This window comes from Eptatretus burgeri, chromosome 12 (genome assembly GCF_056783735.1).
Source record: "Eptatretus burgeri isolate ZD-2024b chromosome 12, Ebu_testis_v1, whole genome shotgun sequence".
Lineage (NCBI taxonomy): Eukaryota > Metazoa > Chordata > Myxini > Myxiniformes > Myxinidae > Eptatretus > Eptatretus burgeri.
In genome coordinates, this window is record NC_140972.1 from 91,722,660 (window position 1) to 91,740,159 (window position 17,500).

Consider the following 17,500-nt stretch of genomic DNA (forward strand, 5'->3'; position numbering starts at 1 on the left):
TGGGTGATGGAAACGGATAGGAGACAAAGCCTTCCGAGCAGTTTGAGATCAAACATGTCACATAGCGAAAGCCTGGGGAGGTCAAAGGGACAGGAAGAGGCTTAGAATTGTGTCAGTTGGCCTGAGGCACAAGGTGGCAATTTCGACAATGGATTATGTAAAAGGTTTACTCACAACATGAAATACATGAAAACTCAGTCATTGGAAATGGGAATGTTGTCCAACACAACTGTTCTCAAACTTGCCGAAGGGAAGTCATACGTTTTTGTATTCCCCTAGGCAAAATACCTTCACAAATAAGGGTAATCCCAAAAATACTGAAAAACAATATCAATCAACTGGTTAACCATATACATCATAAAATTCACACAAACTGCAATTAAACTGTGAACTCGATTTTAATGTTTTTTTTATAATTGTCAAGATGTGACTTTTTTTCTTTTTCTTATTTTTAGCATAAGGGCACTTTAATTTAAATCAACGTGGAAACAAAACGTTGCAGGTTCGGATGTTATTGGACAATAGGAATGGATGCTGTTCTTGAAAACTTACAACGAACCAGTTGGTTAAGGGAAGAGCATAATATAAGGTGGGCTACACAGAAAACTGGAGCCATGGCATGATACCAGGACTCTCACAAAAACAGGCTGTTCTTTATAGCTTCTGTAAACCTGGCAGACATAGGTTTCAATTTGCACTAAACATGTTGGCAGCCCCCATAGCATTGCCACAGACAGCAGCATTTGACTTTTACTCCATCCACTCCACCCCCCCCCCCTCCCCTACTCTCTCACCCCTTCACTCCCAATCACCCTCCCACTCCCATTTTAGTATTCGTGATTTGAAAACTCATTATATGAGAAGTAAGAGAACTCAACATCATTATTTCTTTCTTGCAACAGTAATCATCCCTGGTTATTTTTGTCTTTCTAAGAATAGGTATTCTGTTTCTGCCGAAAGAGATTTAACTGCAGATTCCAAACAAAGTTTGATCATTTTGTCAGCTGTCAAATCGATAAACTACAGATGAGGAAGTTCACACTGTCTTGAATCTAAAAAGTACATCTTCCATGAGCAACGGGGCTTCTGTTATTCCTTTTATTTTGAAAGTTTTAATTTACTCAAATGGCTGGATATTCAGGATTTTCATCATTAACATTGTTCTACATACACATTCAGTCTATCAATCAATAAGCTTGTTTCTTATATCGTAATTTTCAGGATTAATAAAATCGTGAAATGCATTAGAGAAGAAAAGAAAAAAAAAGATAATGAGTAAATAATTAAAAATGACACTAACAAGGGTTGACATCAATAAAAAGCAACTGGAAAAATGAAACTTGATTTAAGAAGATAATATTTTAGATAAAGAGATTAAAAAAACTGACTGATGAGGCAATGCAAATTTTGAAAGGCAGAGTGGTTTATCGTCTCGAAGCACAATTGAAGAATGCTCCATCACCAAAAGTCTTCAGCTTGGTACAGACCACAACCTCGCCATCTACACCTTCTATACCGACCATCACCGAAGCACGAGGTTCTCGGCTCTCAACCGCAACCGTAAATATAAAGTGGATAATTGATGCTATGGTCATCAATTGCAATGGTCTGAAAGGGAGTTTGGGAAAACAGCATGGCCTTTCAAGCATCGATGGTACAACACCAGCCAGAGGTCATTCTTCGCTGTGTATCTAAGCTTGATCATAGCATCTATTCATACACTGTTTTCCTAAGTAACTTCAATATTGACCGCAAAGACTGCATTGCCCATGGTGGATGGATGTTCATAGAAATTGGTGACATTCTCATTGTTGCAGATTGTCCAGAGTGCAACTGCAATTGTGAGTTTTTGTCAAACATGTACCTTCCAGTTTACCAATGTCAAGCCTCTCACTATTGCAAGTTATTACAACCCATCAAACACCAAGCGGAAAAAGTCTTGATGAGCTTTCACAATCCCTTTCTAAGCTCTTAAGGAAGCATCGTCAAAATCGCCCTAACTTCATCCTTGCCGGTGATTTTAACTCTGAATGTAGACTGAGATTCCTCCTCCACTGCAGCAAATTTAACCAGTGTAAACAACCACCAAAAGTTTCTTCACTTGGTACTTGAAAACTCACTGGTACAACTTGTTAAGGACAGATTCCAAGAGCAGTAGCTAACAAGTTATTGGATGTCATACACACACTTCCATGAGCCCAGACCATGCATCAAAAAAAAGAGAAGTGAGTCTTATCAGCAATGTTGCGTTGTGTTCTGGAATCACAGATCATAGTATTGTAACTTTTAATACTGGAGTAACTTAAAACCAACTCTCAAGTCACCAAGAACGCTTTATTGTTTTGACAAAGACAATTTACCATGATTGAAGGATGTTACTAAACGACTTTCCTGGCTGTTATCAGAGAACCCCTCAGCGCCGTCGAGTCTGGCATTTCACTCAAACTGACTGGCGGGGTCTCCAGTAAGCCATCTTCGACACTGGTCTCCCATCGCTACTTTCTCCAACATCAACTCATCCTGGGAATTCTTTCAAAGAAACTTGCTCTCCCTCATGCACAGATTTATCCCCTCTCGTCTTCAGTTGTCCGACCCTTCCTCCCGCCCTTGGTCCACTGAAGCTTGTGGCGAGGCAGTTGTCCTGAAACAACGTGCCTTTGCCTCATGGAAAGCAAACCCAACTGAGGGTAATCTCAGTTCCTTCCATAAAGCTCGGAACAAGTGTGTATCTACCCTCAGGAGAACCAGAGAGCAACATATTTCTGAGCTCAAATCTGAACTCTCAAACCTCTCTACCTCCTCCAAACCCTGGTGGCATCGAATCAAATCTGTTCCTGGCGTATGTTCCACCTCCATCCCCTCCCTTACCTCAAATGGCCACACTACTGATACCGCATGTGAAAAGGCTGAATGCCTAAACTCGGCATTTGCATCAAAATCTTGCATCCGTAACCCATCGCTTTCTGTATCCACCTTACCCAGTCGCACCCAACTGTCCCTGGACTCTGTGTCCTTTTCCTCTGACAAAGTGGAGAGCTTGCTGTCAAACCTCAACTCTGATTCTGCAACCGGTCCAGACGGCATCAGCCCACGTGTCCTAAAAACCTGCTCCTCTGCTCTTGCTTACTGCTCTCTGTTCTATTCACCCTCTCATTTGCTCAAGGACACCTGCCATCGACTTGGAAAGCAACTAACATTACTGCCCTGCATAAAAAAGGGTGTTAAAACAGATCCCTGCAACTGCAGGCCAATCAGCCTTCTCCCAATCATCAGCAAGGTTATGGAATCAATCATCGCTTCAGACATTAAATCCTTCCTCTTCTCCAATGGCTTGATTTCCAATCATTAATTTGGTTTCAGACCAGTTCACTCTACCCTGGATATTCTGCTTCTGCTCTCCCAACAATGGATGAGGTCCTCAATGCCGGACATGAAATCAGAGCCATATCCCGAGACATATTGTATGCTTTTGACATGGTCTGGCACACTGCCCTGCTCATCACACTCTCTCCCTCTGGTATCCAAGGCCATCTCCACTCAAGGCTCGCAGACTTCCTCTCCTGTCGGTCAACGTGTGGCCCTAGATGGAGTTCTTTCATCCCCTCTTCCTGTCCAGGCTGGAGTTCCTCAAAGTAGCGTTCTGGGCCCTGTTCTTTTTCTGGTTTTCATCAATGATCTCTCCAACTCTCTGGAAAATCCTCTTTATCTCTTTGCTGATGACTCCACCCTCTGCCGAACCATCTGTCATCCCTCAGACCAGCAAGCAGCAGCTTCTTCGCTCTCTGCAGATCTGGGTAAAAATCACAAACTGGTCCAACACGTAGAACATGTCTTTCAATCCGGACAAATGTCACACTCTCTCACCATGTCTCTCCGAAAAGACCATTTGGAAACCCCCCTCCCTATCCACTTTCTCAACAATCCTCTGGAAGAAATCCTTTCTTTCAAGCTTCTGGGTCTCATTATCTGCCATGATATTTCCTGGGTAAGCCACATTTCAAACCTCGCCTCCAAAGCCAGTCGCCAACTGGGAATCCTGCATCGTGCAAAGTCATTTCTCAGCCCACCTGAGCTCCTGACCATATACAAAGCTTTCGTCCACAGCCTGATGGAGTACTGCTCTCCCCTCTGTGCTGGTGCTCCCACCTCTCACCATTCTTGGCTTCATGCTGTGGAATCCAAGGCATTTCGGATCATTGGTATCTCCTGCGATGAGGCTGAGTCTTTGGGCATCTCCCTCTCTCACCGCAGGCAGGTCGGTGGTCTTTCTGTCTCATACCATCTCCAATCCAGTCCCCCCTTGCTCTGACTGCGATTTCTCCCCACCATATTTCCACAGGGCGCTCAAGGTCCGCCAACAACCCACTTGTGGTAAAACTACCAAAATCACAAATCACTGCTCACCTTCACTCTTTCATTCCTTTTTTTTCCTGCCTTTGGAATAATCTCCCTCACTCTATTCAATCCCATTCTTCTTTCCAGGGCTTCAAACCGACTGTTCCCCACCACCTCTTATCATCCCCCATCCAAATCCTCAATCTTTTCTACCCCCGTTAATCCACTCCAAACCCACCTTCAAATTCCCTGCTTTCTTTCCTGAAAGTCCCTGTAATGTCCATCTTGTTCCCTATGTTCCCCACCCCATCCTCTCTCTTCCATATATCCATTGTCTCTGTTCCCCACTGTTTTGTCCTTCCCACTCCCACCCCTCTTGTCTCATGCCCCCCCCCCTTGATGTGCATTGTGTGTTAGCTCTCATGTACGAGCCTCGACAAGGTATACAAAAAAACACTCATCTCTCACCTGTGAATGGAGGGAATAACCAATTAGCTCTCACCGAATCAATTAATCCGAGCTACTTTGGATAGTAATTGTTTGGGTCTGTTTAATCACCCTGTCGTATCCGAAGCCTTTGGTGCTATGTGAAAGGTAATAGTGAATGATCCTTGACCCATACAGCATACCTCAGTGAATGTAGGGAAGTGATTTCGCCCCCCCCCCACCCCACAAAAAATAGAAGAAAAAAATTGATTTCTTCAAAATGTCGACAGGATTAGAACAGCACCAGGCAATGGTGGGTACCCATAATAGTAGATAATACAATCTTGGTGCTGGACGTGTTATTTAAATTAAAGTCCAGTATGGATAAAGGGACAAGTGTTGTTGTCTGGTGGTACATTCATGCTTCACGTGATATTTCAGCATTGAGACAAACGCTCATTTGTTACCTTTGCATTCTGCGAAAGGTTATGTTTTGGTCGCTGTGTATTTATTTATTTGTGAATATGTGTGTTTGTTTGTTATTTGCATAACTCAGAAAGTATTAAACCGAATTGCATGAAATTTGTTGGGATGATTCGTGAGTAGCCAAGGACGATTTGATTAGATTTTGGGAGCGATCGGTCAAAGGTCAAGGTCATGAAAAGGTCAAAAACACTCTTTTGAGCATAACTTCCTTCATAATACAACTATCGACATGCAACCACCGCCATGTTGTTCCATGACGAGATACCTTTCGGATATGTAGTCTCGGATTTGACGTAACATGATCGGAAGTGCGCCTAAATGACGTCACAAGATGACGTAAATTTTCAATTTTCGATCTCATCAGTTTTGATCGTACCGTTTTGTAGGACTTACCTTAAGGATGTCACACACCAAATTTGACTTCGATCGGACTGACCGTTATGACGTCATTGACGTTTGAACATGACGTTTTTCAATTGTGGCTAAAATGTCCTGATATTTTACATTCAAATATCTATATAATTTATAAAGCAAAGTCTCCCAAATCCAGGCATTAGGATCAGTACCAAAATATCTGTTTATTGATGTACAGGTTTTGCCAATTCACTTTGTAGTCAAATTCAAGGTCACACTCAAGGTCAAAATACACTTGTAGGCATAGCTTCAGATCTAATAGAGCTATTGACATGAAACCAATGTTAAAACGTTTAGTGAACTACGAGCTTTCAGAATGGTAGTCCCCGATTGGACGTGACGTCCCCGGAAGTGTGTCAAAATGACGTCAGAAGATGACGTCATTTTTCAACTTTTTAATTTTTCAGTGTTTATCATTCCATTTTGTTGGACTGCCTTCAAGGAGGTTACACACCAAATTTGACGTCAACCGGACTGACGGTTGTGACGTCATGGACGTATTAAAATGACGTTTTCAAATGTGCCCGGAAAAAAGTTGCGGCGGCGAAGGTATGCGCTCTACCGAGTGCCCGTTCTAGTTTTTTGTGTAATCCTTGTGATGATTGCAATTCCATCTTCTTCACCAGGTGTGTTGAAAACTCAACATCTTGACATCTCGATTTAAAGTACCAATTAAGGATTGGATTTTGAGGTATGCATTTCATGGAAATCTTCTTAAACCCGAGGCCACAATAACCAAATTCTTCCAACGTGAAGCAACTTGACGGTCCTAGGATAATCATAGGAAAGTTGCAGCTGCAGGATGGGCAGCTACAATACCAAAGGATGGGACGTCATTAGTTCCACCGTGATAATCAAGGTGAGAAATGAATATGATATCCTTCTGGGGCCTCTATAAAGTACAGTAGCATGTGTTTGAAAGCGCTGTAACAGGAGAAGAATGAAATGGCATGGACAAATTCTCACTGGAAGAAGTGTCTTGCAATTTTGGAGGTTTTGCTCGTCAGGAGGAACCGACAATGTTGGAGTAATAATGAGAAGTGGTAGAACATCCAGCAGAATAATGAGAACATCCAGCAGTGGTTTCTGCAGCACGAAGGCCTTCGTTTTACAAATATGGTTTAAGCTTTGGATATCATGTCATACAAAGTAGGTTTTTAAATGCATCGCTGAATCAGCTCACTCTCAAGTTCTTCAGTCCAGAAGGTCGTCATTTAGTTTGGGAAGAAAACGGTCGGCAGTGCTGCTCTCTGATTGGCTCAGTGGGAGCACATACGTCCAGTGGCATCGTGAGGGCATCCTAACTAACTGACAAGCACCAACTATGACCAACCAAGATTGAACATGTTAAATTGATTCGACGGGGCCCCGAAGCAACACGGTGCAATGCATTGCAATTTTACATGACCAGTCATCCGTGCACACCAACCAATTTTCTATGACAACACCGTCAAACTGATTCATCTCGGGAAAAATGGGTTGGCCTAGGTTTTGCAATCGCGATCTCAAACTACCAGAGGAGAATGTCTCAGTCATTATGAAATACCCATTGTAAAGATACAATGTCAATGTTCAACTCTTCACAAAACTGTGCACAGTTTCAGAGGTAAGGTTCAAAAGTCTCTCGAATATATTCTCCAAAACAAATTCATTTCTCTCTTTGAGATCAAAAATTAAATCAACGATTTATTCATCTTCATTTAATTTCCGAGTTCTTAAGGTGCCAGCAGTCTTATGGTTTGTGGCAGTTGCAGAACAACATCTTGGTGATCAATCCAGTATTTGACCCATTATTGAAATGACAGCAACATCTACAGGTTCCTCAAATGAACCCCGAGGAAAATTCACCTCCACAAGCCAGGACATTCAAAAAGGTAGCCAGTGTTCAACGTCTCTTTGAAAGACAGTTTGTTTAAATAAGTAATATCATCAAGAATTAGAAGGGCACTCGGTAGAGCGCATACCTCCACCATGTAATACCTGATCCAAGAGAACATATTATTGCGGGCCGGGGGTTGGGTGAGAAGACCACCAGGGGGGTGAAAGCTATCTCGGGATCCCACCAGACTCCACAGATTTGCAGGCCATCGCACACGGATAATTCCGTGACGCGGCGGGTCACTAAGGCCTAAGTCACATTTGCTCTACGGCAAGGATACGGCGACCGTACGCCCTCTGAATTGACAGAAACGTGTGGCGGCCGCAGAGTTTCTCCGGTGGCCTCAGGTGGCCCTATGCCATTTGGCTATATTTAACAGGTCGTAAGGTCGCCGTGGAATTATAACGCGGAGTTATAACTTTTTTCATTTCTATGTTCGCCGTAGCAATTCGACAAGCCGAAAAAAAAAACTGGTAAAAATAAAAATAAAAATTAACCCATTCGTTACCGTCCGTCTGGCTGCACGTTCACCTTAGGGTCCCTTGCGGTTGCCTTGCAGGCACCTTGAGGCTACCTTGCATCTGCCTTGAAAATTCTATGGCTGCCGCAGGGCCCCCTTAAGGTCACCGTGCGTCATCAAATCAAAGACCGTACGGCAACCCCACGTTTTCGGTCTCCACAATTTCTAAGACCTAGGCCTAAGTCACATTTGCTCTACGGCGAGGATACGGCGGCCGTACGCCCTCTGAATTGACAGAAATGTGCGGCGGCCACAGAGTTTCTGAGGTGGCCTCAGGGTGGCCCTATGCCGTATGGCTATATTTTACAGGCCGTAAGGTCGCCGTGGAATTATAACGTGGAGTTATAACTTTTTTTCATTTCTACGTTCGCCGTAGCAATTCGACAAGCCGGAAAAAAACACTGGTAAAAAAATAATAAATTAACCCATTCGTTACCGTCCGTCTGGCCACACGTTCGCCTTAGGGCCCCCCTGTGGTCCCCCTGTGGTCGCCTTGAGGGCAGCTTGCGTCTACCTTGAAAATTCTATGGCCGCCGCAGGAACGCCCTAAGGTCACCGTGCAACATCAAATCAAAGACGTACAGCAACCCCACGTTTTCGGTCTCCACAATTTATAAATACGCCGTGCGGCTCCCCAAAAAATAAAAACATATGTGACTGCTATATTGTGTGACCGTGGAAATACTGCGGCCGCCGTATAATTGCTAGTGGCCGTAGATTTTGGAGACCCCATGGCCGCCGTGGCAAATGTGACCTAGGCCTAACCGACCGTGAATGCCAATAACTCAACCACGTTACTTGGGGTCCTCCATTTGGTTAATCTGGTTACCTAAAAATAACGAAGTGATCTAATTACCGGGGGACACGCCCTCGGTTCACCTTGTCCGAAACGGATCAGATGCAGCCGAGCGACACTGCCAAGGACGTACCGGCTAAAAGGAACGGATTTTTGAGAATAAAGTCCTGGCTAAGTTAGGATACGGACCATGCTGGATCAATGAAACAACAGGAAAAAACGAGCTGGGAATATTTCTTCAAATGATTTATTTTCAGACAGGCGAGGAAAGGTATGTGGCACATTGAATGTTGTTTATTGTTGTCTGTGGCAGGGATAGCAAGAAAAGTGAAAGGTGCGGCGATATACAAGCAACTTACAAAAGCAGACACAGAGCTGAGTTATCCCGATATAATTTTTGTACTCTTTACTTAAACGAGGGCAGGTGCCAGGATACGCGCGCGCACGCACGCACGCACGCACGCACGCACGCACGCACGCACGCACGCACGCACGCACACAACCCGAGGAAGAGGAGTTAATGAAGAGAAAAAGCAGAGGAGATGAGGCTAACAGTCTCTCAATAACTTGCACGATTGGCCGACCGTGCCACAAATACGTTTTGGGAGGATGCTCCACTGGGCGATACCTCCCTGACAGCTGGCGCAACGTATCTTGCTTTGTGGCACTTCGTGCAGCTTGCAACGGTCAAGAGAATGCGATGCGACCGTCGGGCGTGAAGGGGGGGGGGACTTGGGTGGAGCCAGAAGCCAATGGGTGGAGAGAGGCGGAGTCTGAAGCTAGTGGGTGGAGAAGGGTGGTGAATTGGTAAAGAAGGGCAGAGCAGTGGTGAAGAAGGCGGAGTCAGCAACGAGTTGGTGCAGAAAGGCCGAGTCAGCAAGCCAATGGTTGAAGATGAATTCCAGGCCAGGACGAATCGACAGGATTGAGTGAGCAGGAACGGTGCGCAGGAACGACACTCAGGAACTAGCAGACAGGAGCGATGAGCAGGAAAGACGACACACGACCGACACTTGAATGACTCAGGAAAGACGGGACTCAGGAACGACGACGACTCTGGAACGACGATGACTCCCCCACCACCCCACGACCCGTCCTTTTATAGATCCAGTGGAGCGGGGCGAGGGCGACGACCCAAAATGATGGGTCGTCACCCGAATCGGGCACTCTGATTGGGCTAGCACACGGGCCGGCCGCCATGACCAGAAGTGGCTCCACTTCACTTCCGGCCAGATGGTTCCAAGCTGCGCAATCGTCACGCTCCGAGCACCATGACATGAATCACCTTGCACTGAACCCCGGTGATATGAATCGCCTTGCACCGAACCCCGTGCCGTGCCCCGGTGACCCGCGGTTGGCGCTGGTCAATGTGCCTGCTCCGTGGTGCGCCGTGCGACCCGAGCGATCCGGCCGCACAGCATGCCTCTGCGTGGTAGCAGCTGCATTGAGGCGGAGGTGCAGGAGAATGTGTGCCGTCTACGGGAGACATTTGTGGCCGCCGTAGCGAGCGAAGACCGACGGTAAGATGTTATTGTAACCCCATGCACAGACGCGACCAAAGATGTGTTATTCGTGCCCCGTTCTGTATGATAAAGTATCACGGGCTGCGCGCGTCTCCGCCATTGTACACATGGTCAGCGCGTGGGTCTGCCCGCCATCAAGCATGCCCCGTACAGTGTGCGCGGGTTCGCCATTGCACACGTGGTCAGCGCACGGGTCCGCCCGCCATCGAACATGGTGTTCGCAGTTATCAGAGGCAGTGGGATGCACGGTGCCAGCTCTGATCTGTGTCAGGGAATTGAGGGAAAGGATTGGATATAATTTGAGATGGAGATTTGGAAATGGGTTGGAAAGGGCACGGTCACGTGCGCTTTTTAAGTTTCCAGCATTTAGGGTGCTGTTTCTTCCATCTCCTTGGTACGTGTTCTGTGCAGCCTGGGCGTCGTGTTGGGGGCGCTTTCTGTCTGGTGGGTGGAAATTACCGCTGCACGTGCGTTTGGCAGGCTGAGATTTCTGCAGAGGGGTGTCCGGCGTAATGCCTGCCTTGGCCTTTGCTGGGGACCCATCTCATAGCGACGGACGCATGTGGCTGGGATTTACCTCAGGAATGAGTAGAAAAAAAAGAATAGAAAGGAGTGCAGAGATTTAATCAGACCTAGCTACGAAGTTTACACAACACATTGTCCCGTTGTGCCGCTAGACAAAAGGGAAGGGTCTGTCTGAACATATATTAATGGGATAACTGTCGAGGGACCGCTGCATGATGGTTGCTATTGCTTTGGAGGGATGCGGTTCCCAAAACCGCAACAATATCGGGCCCAATAAATTTTTGAGATATCATGCTACATATCGTTTTTGGCCCGATCTCTCAATGGTGAAGAATCACTATAAGATTAAACGATTCTCCAATCCAGATCTGGATTCGGATCTTCACCAACATCGAATCAATTTGTCGTGGTCACACACCCAATCTGTCTACAAAGTTTCATCCGAATCCATCCACTACTTTTTGAGATATCGTGCACATAAACAGACAAACAGACAAACAGACAAACAGACAGAAAGGGGTGAAAACATAACCTCCTTCACCTTCGGTTGGCAAAAGTAACAAAATATAAATTGTACCCAAATATAACCTCATCAATGTTTGAACCTGAATTTTATGTTGTGTTTCTATGTCGACAAATCATACAATGAAAGTATGCTTACAGCAACATAATCAGGAAGAGCGAGAACTATTCCTTCACATATCCACAAACTTGACTGTCACTGTGAAAAAGGCATCATTGTACGACCCGACTTGCAATGAATATAGTATTCTAAATTAAATTGACAATGTAAGCCAAGCAATGAAAGTATTCCTATGATGTGTTGCAGGCATTGCAGCTTGGAATTGTTTGGGCTCACCAAGTCATTCAAGGTTTCTCTTTGGATCTTTAGCACAGTAATGATCATGGCCTACTGAGTCGGTAACTACTTCAAAGGTCACCTGGGCTCTGAGACTGGCATGGATGTAGAAGCATGGCCTTGTAGTGGGCAGACGAGCAAGCAAGCTACCATATTGGCTTTTTTCGATGTTGTCAAATAAATTAAGTCATGTGGTTTCCTCTTTAGAGTGGGAGGATTCGTAGGATAGCTTTTTTCATCATACACGTGTTTGAAATTGAGCTGCTTCGTTTGTGTTCGATCGCCTAATGGCAAAAACTGCCGTTCTGGTGAAGGGCTAGCAGAGGATACTGCATTTCGAGGCATGCCATCTTTTGAAAGGGGGCTGCATCATATGCATTTCAAATGTAAAATTTCAAGAATGGACTGCATCTTTCAAAAAGTGTTGGCCATTGTGTGATCGTTTTTGAGACAAATTCCATTCTTGGAGTTAGCTACTGCGTTCAGCAAGGATAACTCAACTCTCCTATTAGCAGGCAATTTTGTTTCCTCTCCTCCTCTCTCACCTCTTTTGCTGTTCATTCATGAAAGTTCTTATCAAGTCCAACTGCTTCACCATTGCCACATTGGAAGTATATTGCTTTTTACCCTCTCTCACCTCACTTTCACATGAGCATAGATTGTGTGTACAAAAAAAGAAGAAAAGCTGGGTATGTAGCGTAACGTGCAGTCAATGATAATGTTCAGTATTGATCGAGCAAAGACGTGATGACCCAAATGGCCTCCTCCTGTGTACAGCTTTTGGCAATTTCATTGTTTTGAGCCAAAATTAAAAATGTTGTTTGTTTAACAAAGAGTTCTGCTCAATTCAACCCGGTATTGATAGTTTAGCATTTTGGCAGAAACGTGATCAAAATGGGGCAGAGTCATATTTAGCACTCTTGGTGAAGACTAAATGTGCAACAATGTGATGCAGCAACCACAAATATCAACCTTAAAAACAACACCGACAAGGATTCATACATGAGTCAATAGCCAATGGTACAACAATGAAAACAAAATTGCAGGTAAGGGAGATGATTTTCACGTCAGCCATGGGTGTCATGGATGTGTGAAAGCAATGACGGAGGAAAAAATCTCAACACCAGCAAATTGCTTTATCCAAAGCCACATGTGCATATTTAATGCTTTGTGAACCAATCAGAAACTGTGAAAAGCTAAGTGAAGCTGAAAACCCTCACAGGAAATGAAGGTCCAAACATCACATAAAAATCAATTCTCTTGTGCTTGAAAGGTTTTGCCACAAAATATCCCTTAATAAGCATACAATCACACAAATTTGTTCCGATAATGAAAGCAATTGGTATTTCACAAGGAAACATTTTGCTGATTGTGTATACTCTGCCACATCACCACTCGGTAATCACATGCAACAAAGCAACTCCATTGGCCTGAACTAGTTTCTGCAAAACACAAATTGTTACATTTATGTCGTTATTACTTCTGCCACTGAAGGTGGACAGAGGTTGTGTTTTCACCCCTGTCTCTGTCTGTCTGTTTGTCTGTCTGTCTGTGAGCAGGATATCTCAAAAAGTTGGGGACAGATTCAGACGAAATTTGGTCAACAGGTTGGGTGTGTGACAAAGACTAAATGATTTGTGAAGATGAAATGACTATATTTTTGTGAAGATCCAAATCCAGATCCGGACATTAGAATTTTTGAATTTCTTCAATAATTCTACAACATTGAGAGATGGGAACAAAAACGATGTGATAGCACTATATTTCAAAAAGTTGTGGATGGATTATGAGAAACCTTGGTGAATGAGTTGGATAGAAAGATGACAAGACCAAGCCAATTAGATTTTGGTTCAGGTGAGGATCGAGATCCGACCTATCAGTGGGATACAAAACGTAAACAGTTCAACGTGGTGGAGGTATGCGCTTCAGCGAGTACTGTTCTAGTTTTTACAGTGATTTGAGGGTCTTGGAGGAGTGTGTATGTGCAATATATATCGACACAAGCATAACCCGCGCTCTGCACGACATGTTGGGGTGGGTGTGTTTGAGAAAGGAACTGATGCAGAGTATCAGTAGTAATTTTACTTTAATGCAGTAAGTGGAATACGATTTCACTGTTTCAGAACCATTTTATTTACTTTTTTTGTACCATGCACCTCATATGGTCTTTGAGATAATGTAAGCCGAATATCACGTTACTCGAGCGCAGAACAAAGTCGAAGATAGCGCAACACGAAACCACAAACTCGGAAATAATATATAAGATATATTGTTGTGGATTTCCGCACGTCCGGCGTGCGGGCGAACGCCTTTAGCTCAATTGCGGCCGCGAGTGCCCACCGAACGTGCAATCTAGTCGGAGCTTTCGGATCAACGCCGAAACCCAGCTACGGGTGTTGTTAACCACACCATAAACCAGCCAACTCTTCTGTCCACACGCTACAGGGTCGATCGCCAAATTGTCGATGTACCTAATTATTCGCGCAGACAGAAATGCAGGGAGTTTACACCTCAACGGAGCCTGCACGAAAACGAGCCGCTTTAAGCAGCTCGTTCCGTTTGTGATTGCCGAGCGGTTTTAAATCACCAAGCCCCGTCAGACCAGATGTACGTTTTATCAGCTTATAATCAGCCAGCTAATTATTCCAAACGCAATTATGGCAGTCAATGGAGGAAGGGACGCAACGAGCAGATGACATTCAAAAATGGGGAACATATATTTGCACATGTAAGCAATGCAATGAATGAGGATAGGGGACAAGACACGAGTAAAAACCTACAGTCAATATCTATTTATTATGTACATGCCCTTAATCAGTTCGACTTGGTAGACAAGGCATGATAGACTTTCATGCAAACCCCAAGAAAGAAAGAACCGGGTTCGTAAGCCTTTAATGTTCCTCGGAGCTGGGATGACCGAAGGAGCTCTGCGAGGCCGGGCAGGTTACTTTGTCGCCCTTGAGGCGACTCGATGGGTCTTTTGTTCGTGGGGGGGGGGGTGGGTGGGAGGGCTCGGTATGTCTCTTTTCACCAGGGGGTGTCACCAAACGCATCAGTCGCTTAAGCGGCTCAAGCAGCTTGGCGGGCGGCCCTCCTCGGTCGCTTGGCCTTCCCCGCAGCCTGGTCGATCGGGCCTGGCCGACGATGCTTCAGAGGAGCGAACGGGCCTTGCTCTTCGAGAGTTGATGCTCTTTAAGAGCCCGCTCACTCCTCGGCGTCGCTCGACCGACTCGGAGCCCGATCGCTCGGACCGTTACGTAGCTTGCTGGGGACTTCTCTCTGGCTGGCGACTCCAACTCAACTGCCAGCTTCTCCCGTCTCCCGACTCCGCTGCTAACTCCAACGGCCCAGCCCAACTCTTCTCTCAACTCCACTCGACTGCCTCCACCGACCAACAATGCTCTCGGCGTTGAAACGCGCCTTTTCATAGCCCGGAGGGGAGGGGTCGCTCTGGGCTTCATCGGCCCAAATCAGCGCCCTCCCCCTTTTCACCTTTGAACTTTCACCCCAGGCTGGCTCCGCCCCTTTCGCCGTTCTGATCCGATCTCACCGTCAAACGCGCCCTGTTTGAGATCACTTTGCCGCTGTCGAGGATGCCATCGTGTTTGTTTGTGGAGATGTTGTTTGTTGGGATGTTGTTGTTGGTGAAAAGATGGCGGTGTTGTGGAGATGCTGGTGAGGAGAAGTTCGTTTGTTTGTGGAGATTGGTGTTGAGGAGATGTTGGCGGTTGTGGAGAAGGTGGTGAGGGGATGAAGGCGGTTGTGGAGAAGGTGGTGAGGAGATGAAGGCGGTTGTGAAGAAGGTGGTGAGGAGATGATTGTTTAAAACAAAAGACAGAAAAGAATAACACGACCTCAAAGGTTCACAGCCCGGCACACGAATAATCCCGTTATACATCGGTGGGGAAATCTAACCTGGAACACACACTTACCGACATAACTGATCTCCGGGGAACCTGAATGGTGATCTGTGAATTTCCACAACCGTAACAATATATGTACAGTCATGCACCACTTAACGATGGGTTACGTTCTGAGAATTGCGTCATTAACCAACGTCGTCGTTGTGCGAACATCATATTTTTTTTTTCGTTTTCGTTTTCGTTTTCGAACATCGTACCTACACAAACCTAGACATCGAGGCTATATAGTGTAGCCCATTGTTCCTCGGATACAAACCTGTACAGCATGTTACTGTACTGAATACTGTTGGCAATTGTAACACACATCCAAGAGAGACGGAAGACACGTTAGTTTTACCTTTGTGCTGATCATGACGGCCATCGGTGTTGTGAGCAGCAGCTTACAATCTCCTCTCGCATCGATTATAGAAAGGTGAATAATTAGCGTTTGGATTTTATAAATACATAATCATTGCATCAATGTTATAATTTACAAATGAAGAAACGAGCTCCTGTCAATTGTGATATATATTTTCGGAACGGTGCGATTGTTTTAACAACATGAAAAGCTTCACCAAAAATAAATTTTTGTTTTAATTTCGACTGTAACAAGGATTTATTCGCGGAATTCTTCAATTCAAAGATAATTTACTTGCTAGAAGGTAAACGTGGAAACATTGCTTCAGTTTGAAATCCGATTTCCATTATAATCGAGCTGGCAGATCCGTCGTAGAAACGATCCACACATCGTAAAGGTAAATGCGATTAAGGGACCACCGTCGTATATGCGATCCGTCGTTGCCCGAAACATCGTTATGCGGCGCATGACTATCTGTATGTATGTATATATATATATATATATATATATATATATATATATATATATATATATATATATATATATATATATATATATGTGTGCATACATGACATGACTTTGGTGATCACAGATTATTTTTTTCAACATAAAACGGTCATTGTTTTTTTTGTTTGATTGGTGTTCAACGCCATACTCAAGGGTATTTCGCTTATATGACGACGGATTCTCCATTTCTTACTCCGTACTACTTAATATGATGGAAAACCGTGAGGAAACCAAGGATAAACCACCCCCGCGAGAGCCGAAGTCACCTCATGTGACTCCCTCATATACCTTAGCAGGTTGATTGGGCGGTGGGTACATCGAATGAGGATGGGTACTCAGACGCGCTAACCATTAAGCCACGACATGGGTCCCATAAAAGTCACAATAAAGGTTTGACCAGGCTTGAACCACGATATGCACCAACTACGGAGCCCGTGATATAACCAAATAGGCTATTGTAGTGCTCAGAGTTTATGCTGTGATAGTTTTACAACATTTTATAACTTAGTTTCTCAACTCTGAAAATTATGATGGAACAGTTAACATGAATGAAAGGGAGATAACCAGGAGTAAAGTACTGACAACTCTGGGTTTCTACTTGTTCAGCTTTGACAACACTTGTTTTTTCATTGCACGGCTAAACTTTATACCATATAAATTATGTGACACCCCTGGTTATTTGTTAAAGTAATATTGTGAGAGGAAACCTTATGTTGCCAACTATTAGCAGGTGCAATAACCCTGATATTTATAAAAAGTGACATCACCGGTTTTCCCCTTGTGGTCTTCATATATATATATATATATATATATATATATATATATATATATATATATATATATGTATGTATATATGTATATGTATATATATATATATATATATATGTATATAGATATATATATATATATATATATATATATATATATATATATATATATATATATATATATATATATATATATTGTTGTG

General features: G+C 44.3%; 1 protein-coding gene across 4 annotated transcripts in view; it reads right to left on the bottom strand.

Annotated features, from left to right (window-relative positions):
• The window catches only part of LOC147016127 (VPS10 domain-containing receptor SorCS3-like), a 999,683-nt gene that overhangs the window by 505,732 nt on the left and 476,451 nt on the right, over positions 1–17,500 (bottom strand). For all 4 annotated transcript variants that reach the window (XR_015050022.1, XM_085848866.1, XM_085848865.1 and 1 more), the window contains exon 7: positions 1–72. This exon is cut by the window's left edge and continues 47 nt beyond it. Coding sequence is in view for 3 of the 4 variants with exons in the window: in XM_085848866.1 (XP_085704992.1) it covers positions 1–72 (72 nt within the window). In the remaining variant the exon portion in view is untranslated. The remainder of the gene's footprint in view (positions 73–17,500) is intronic.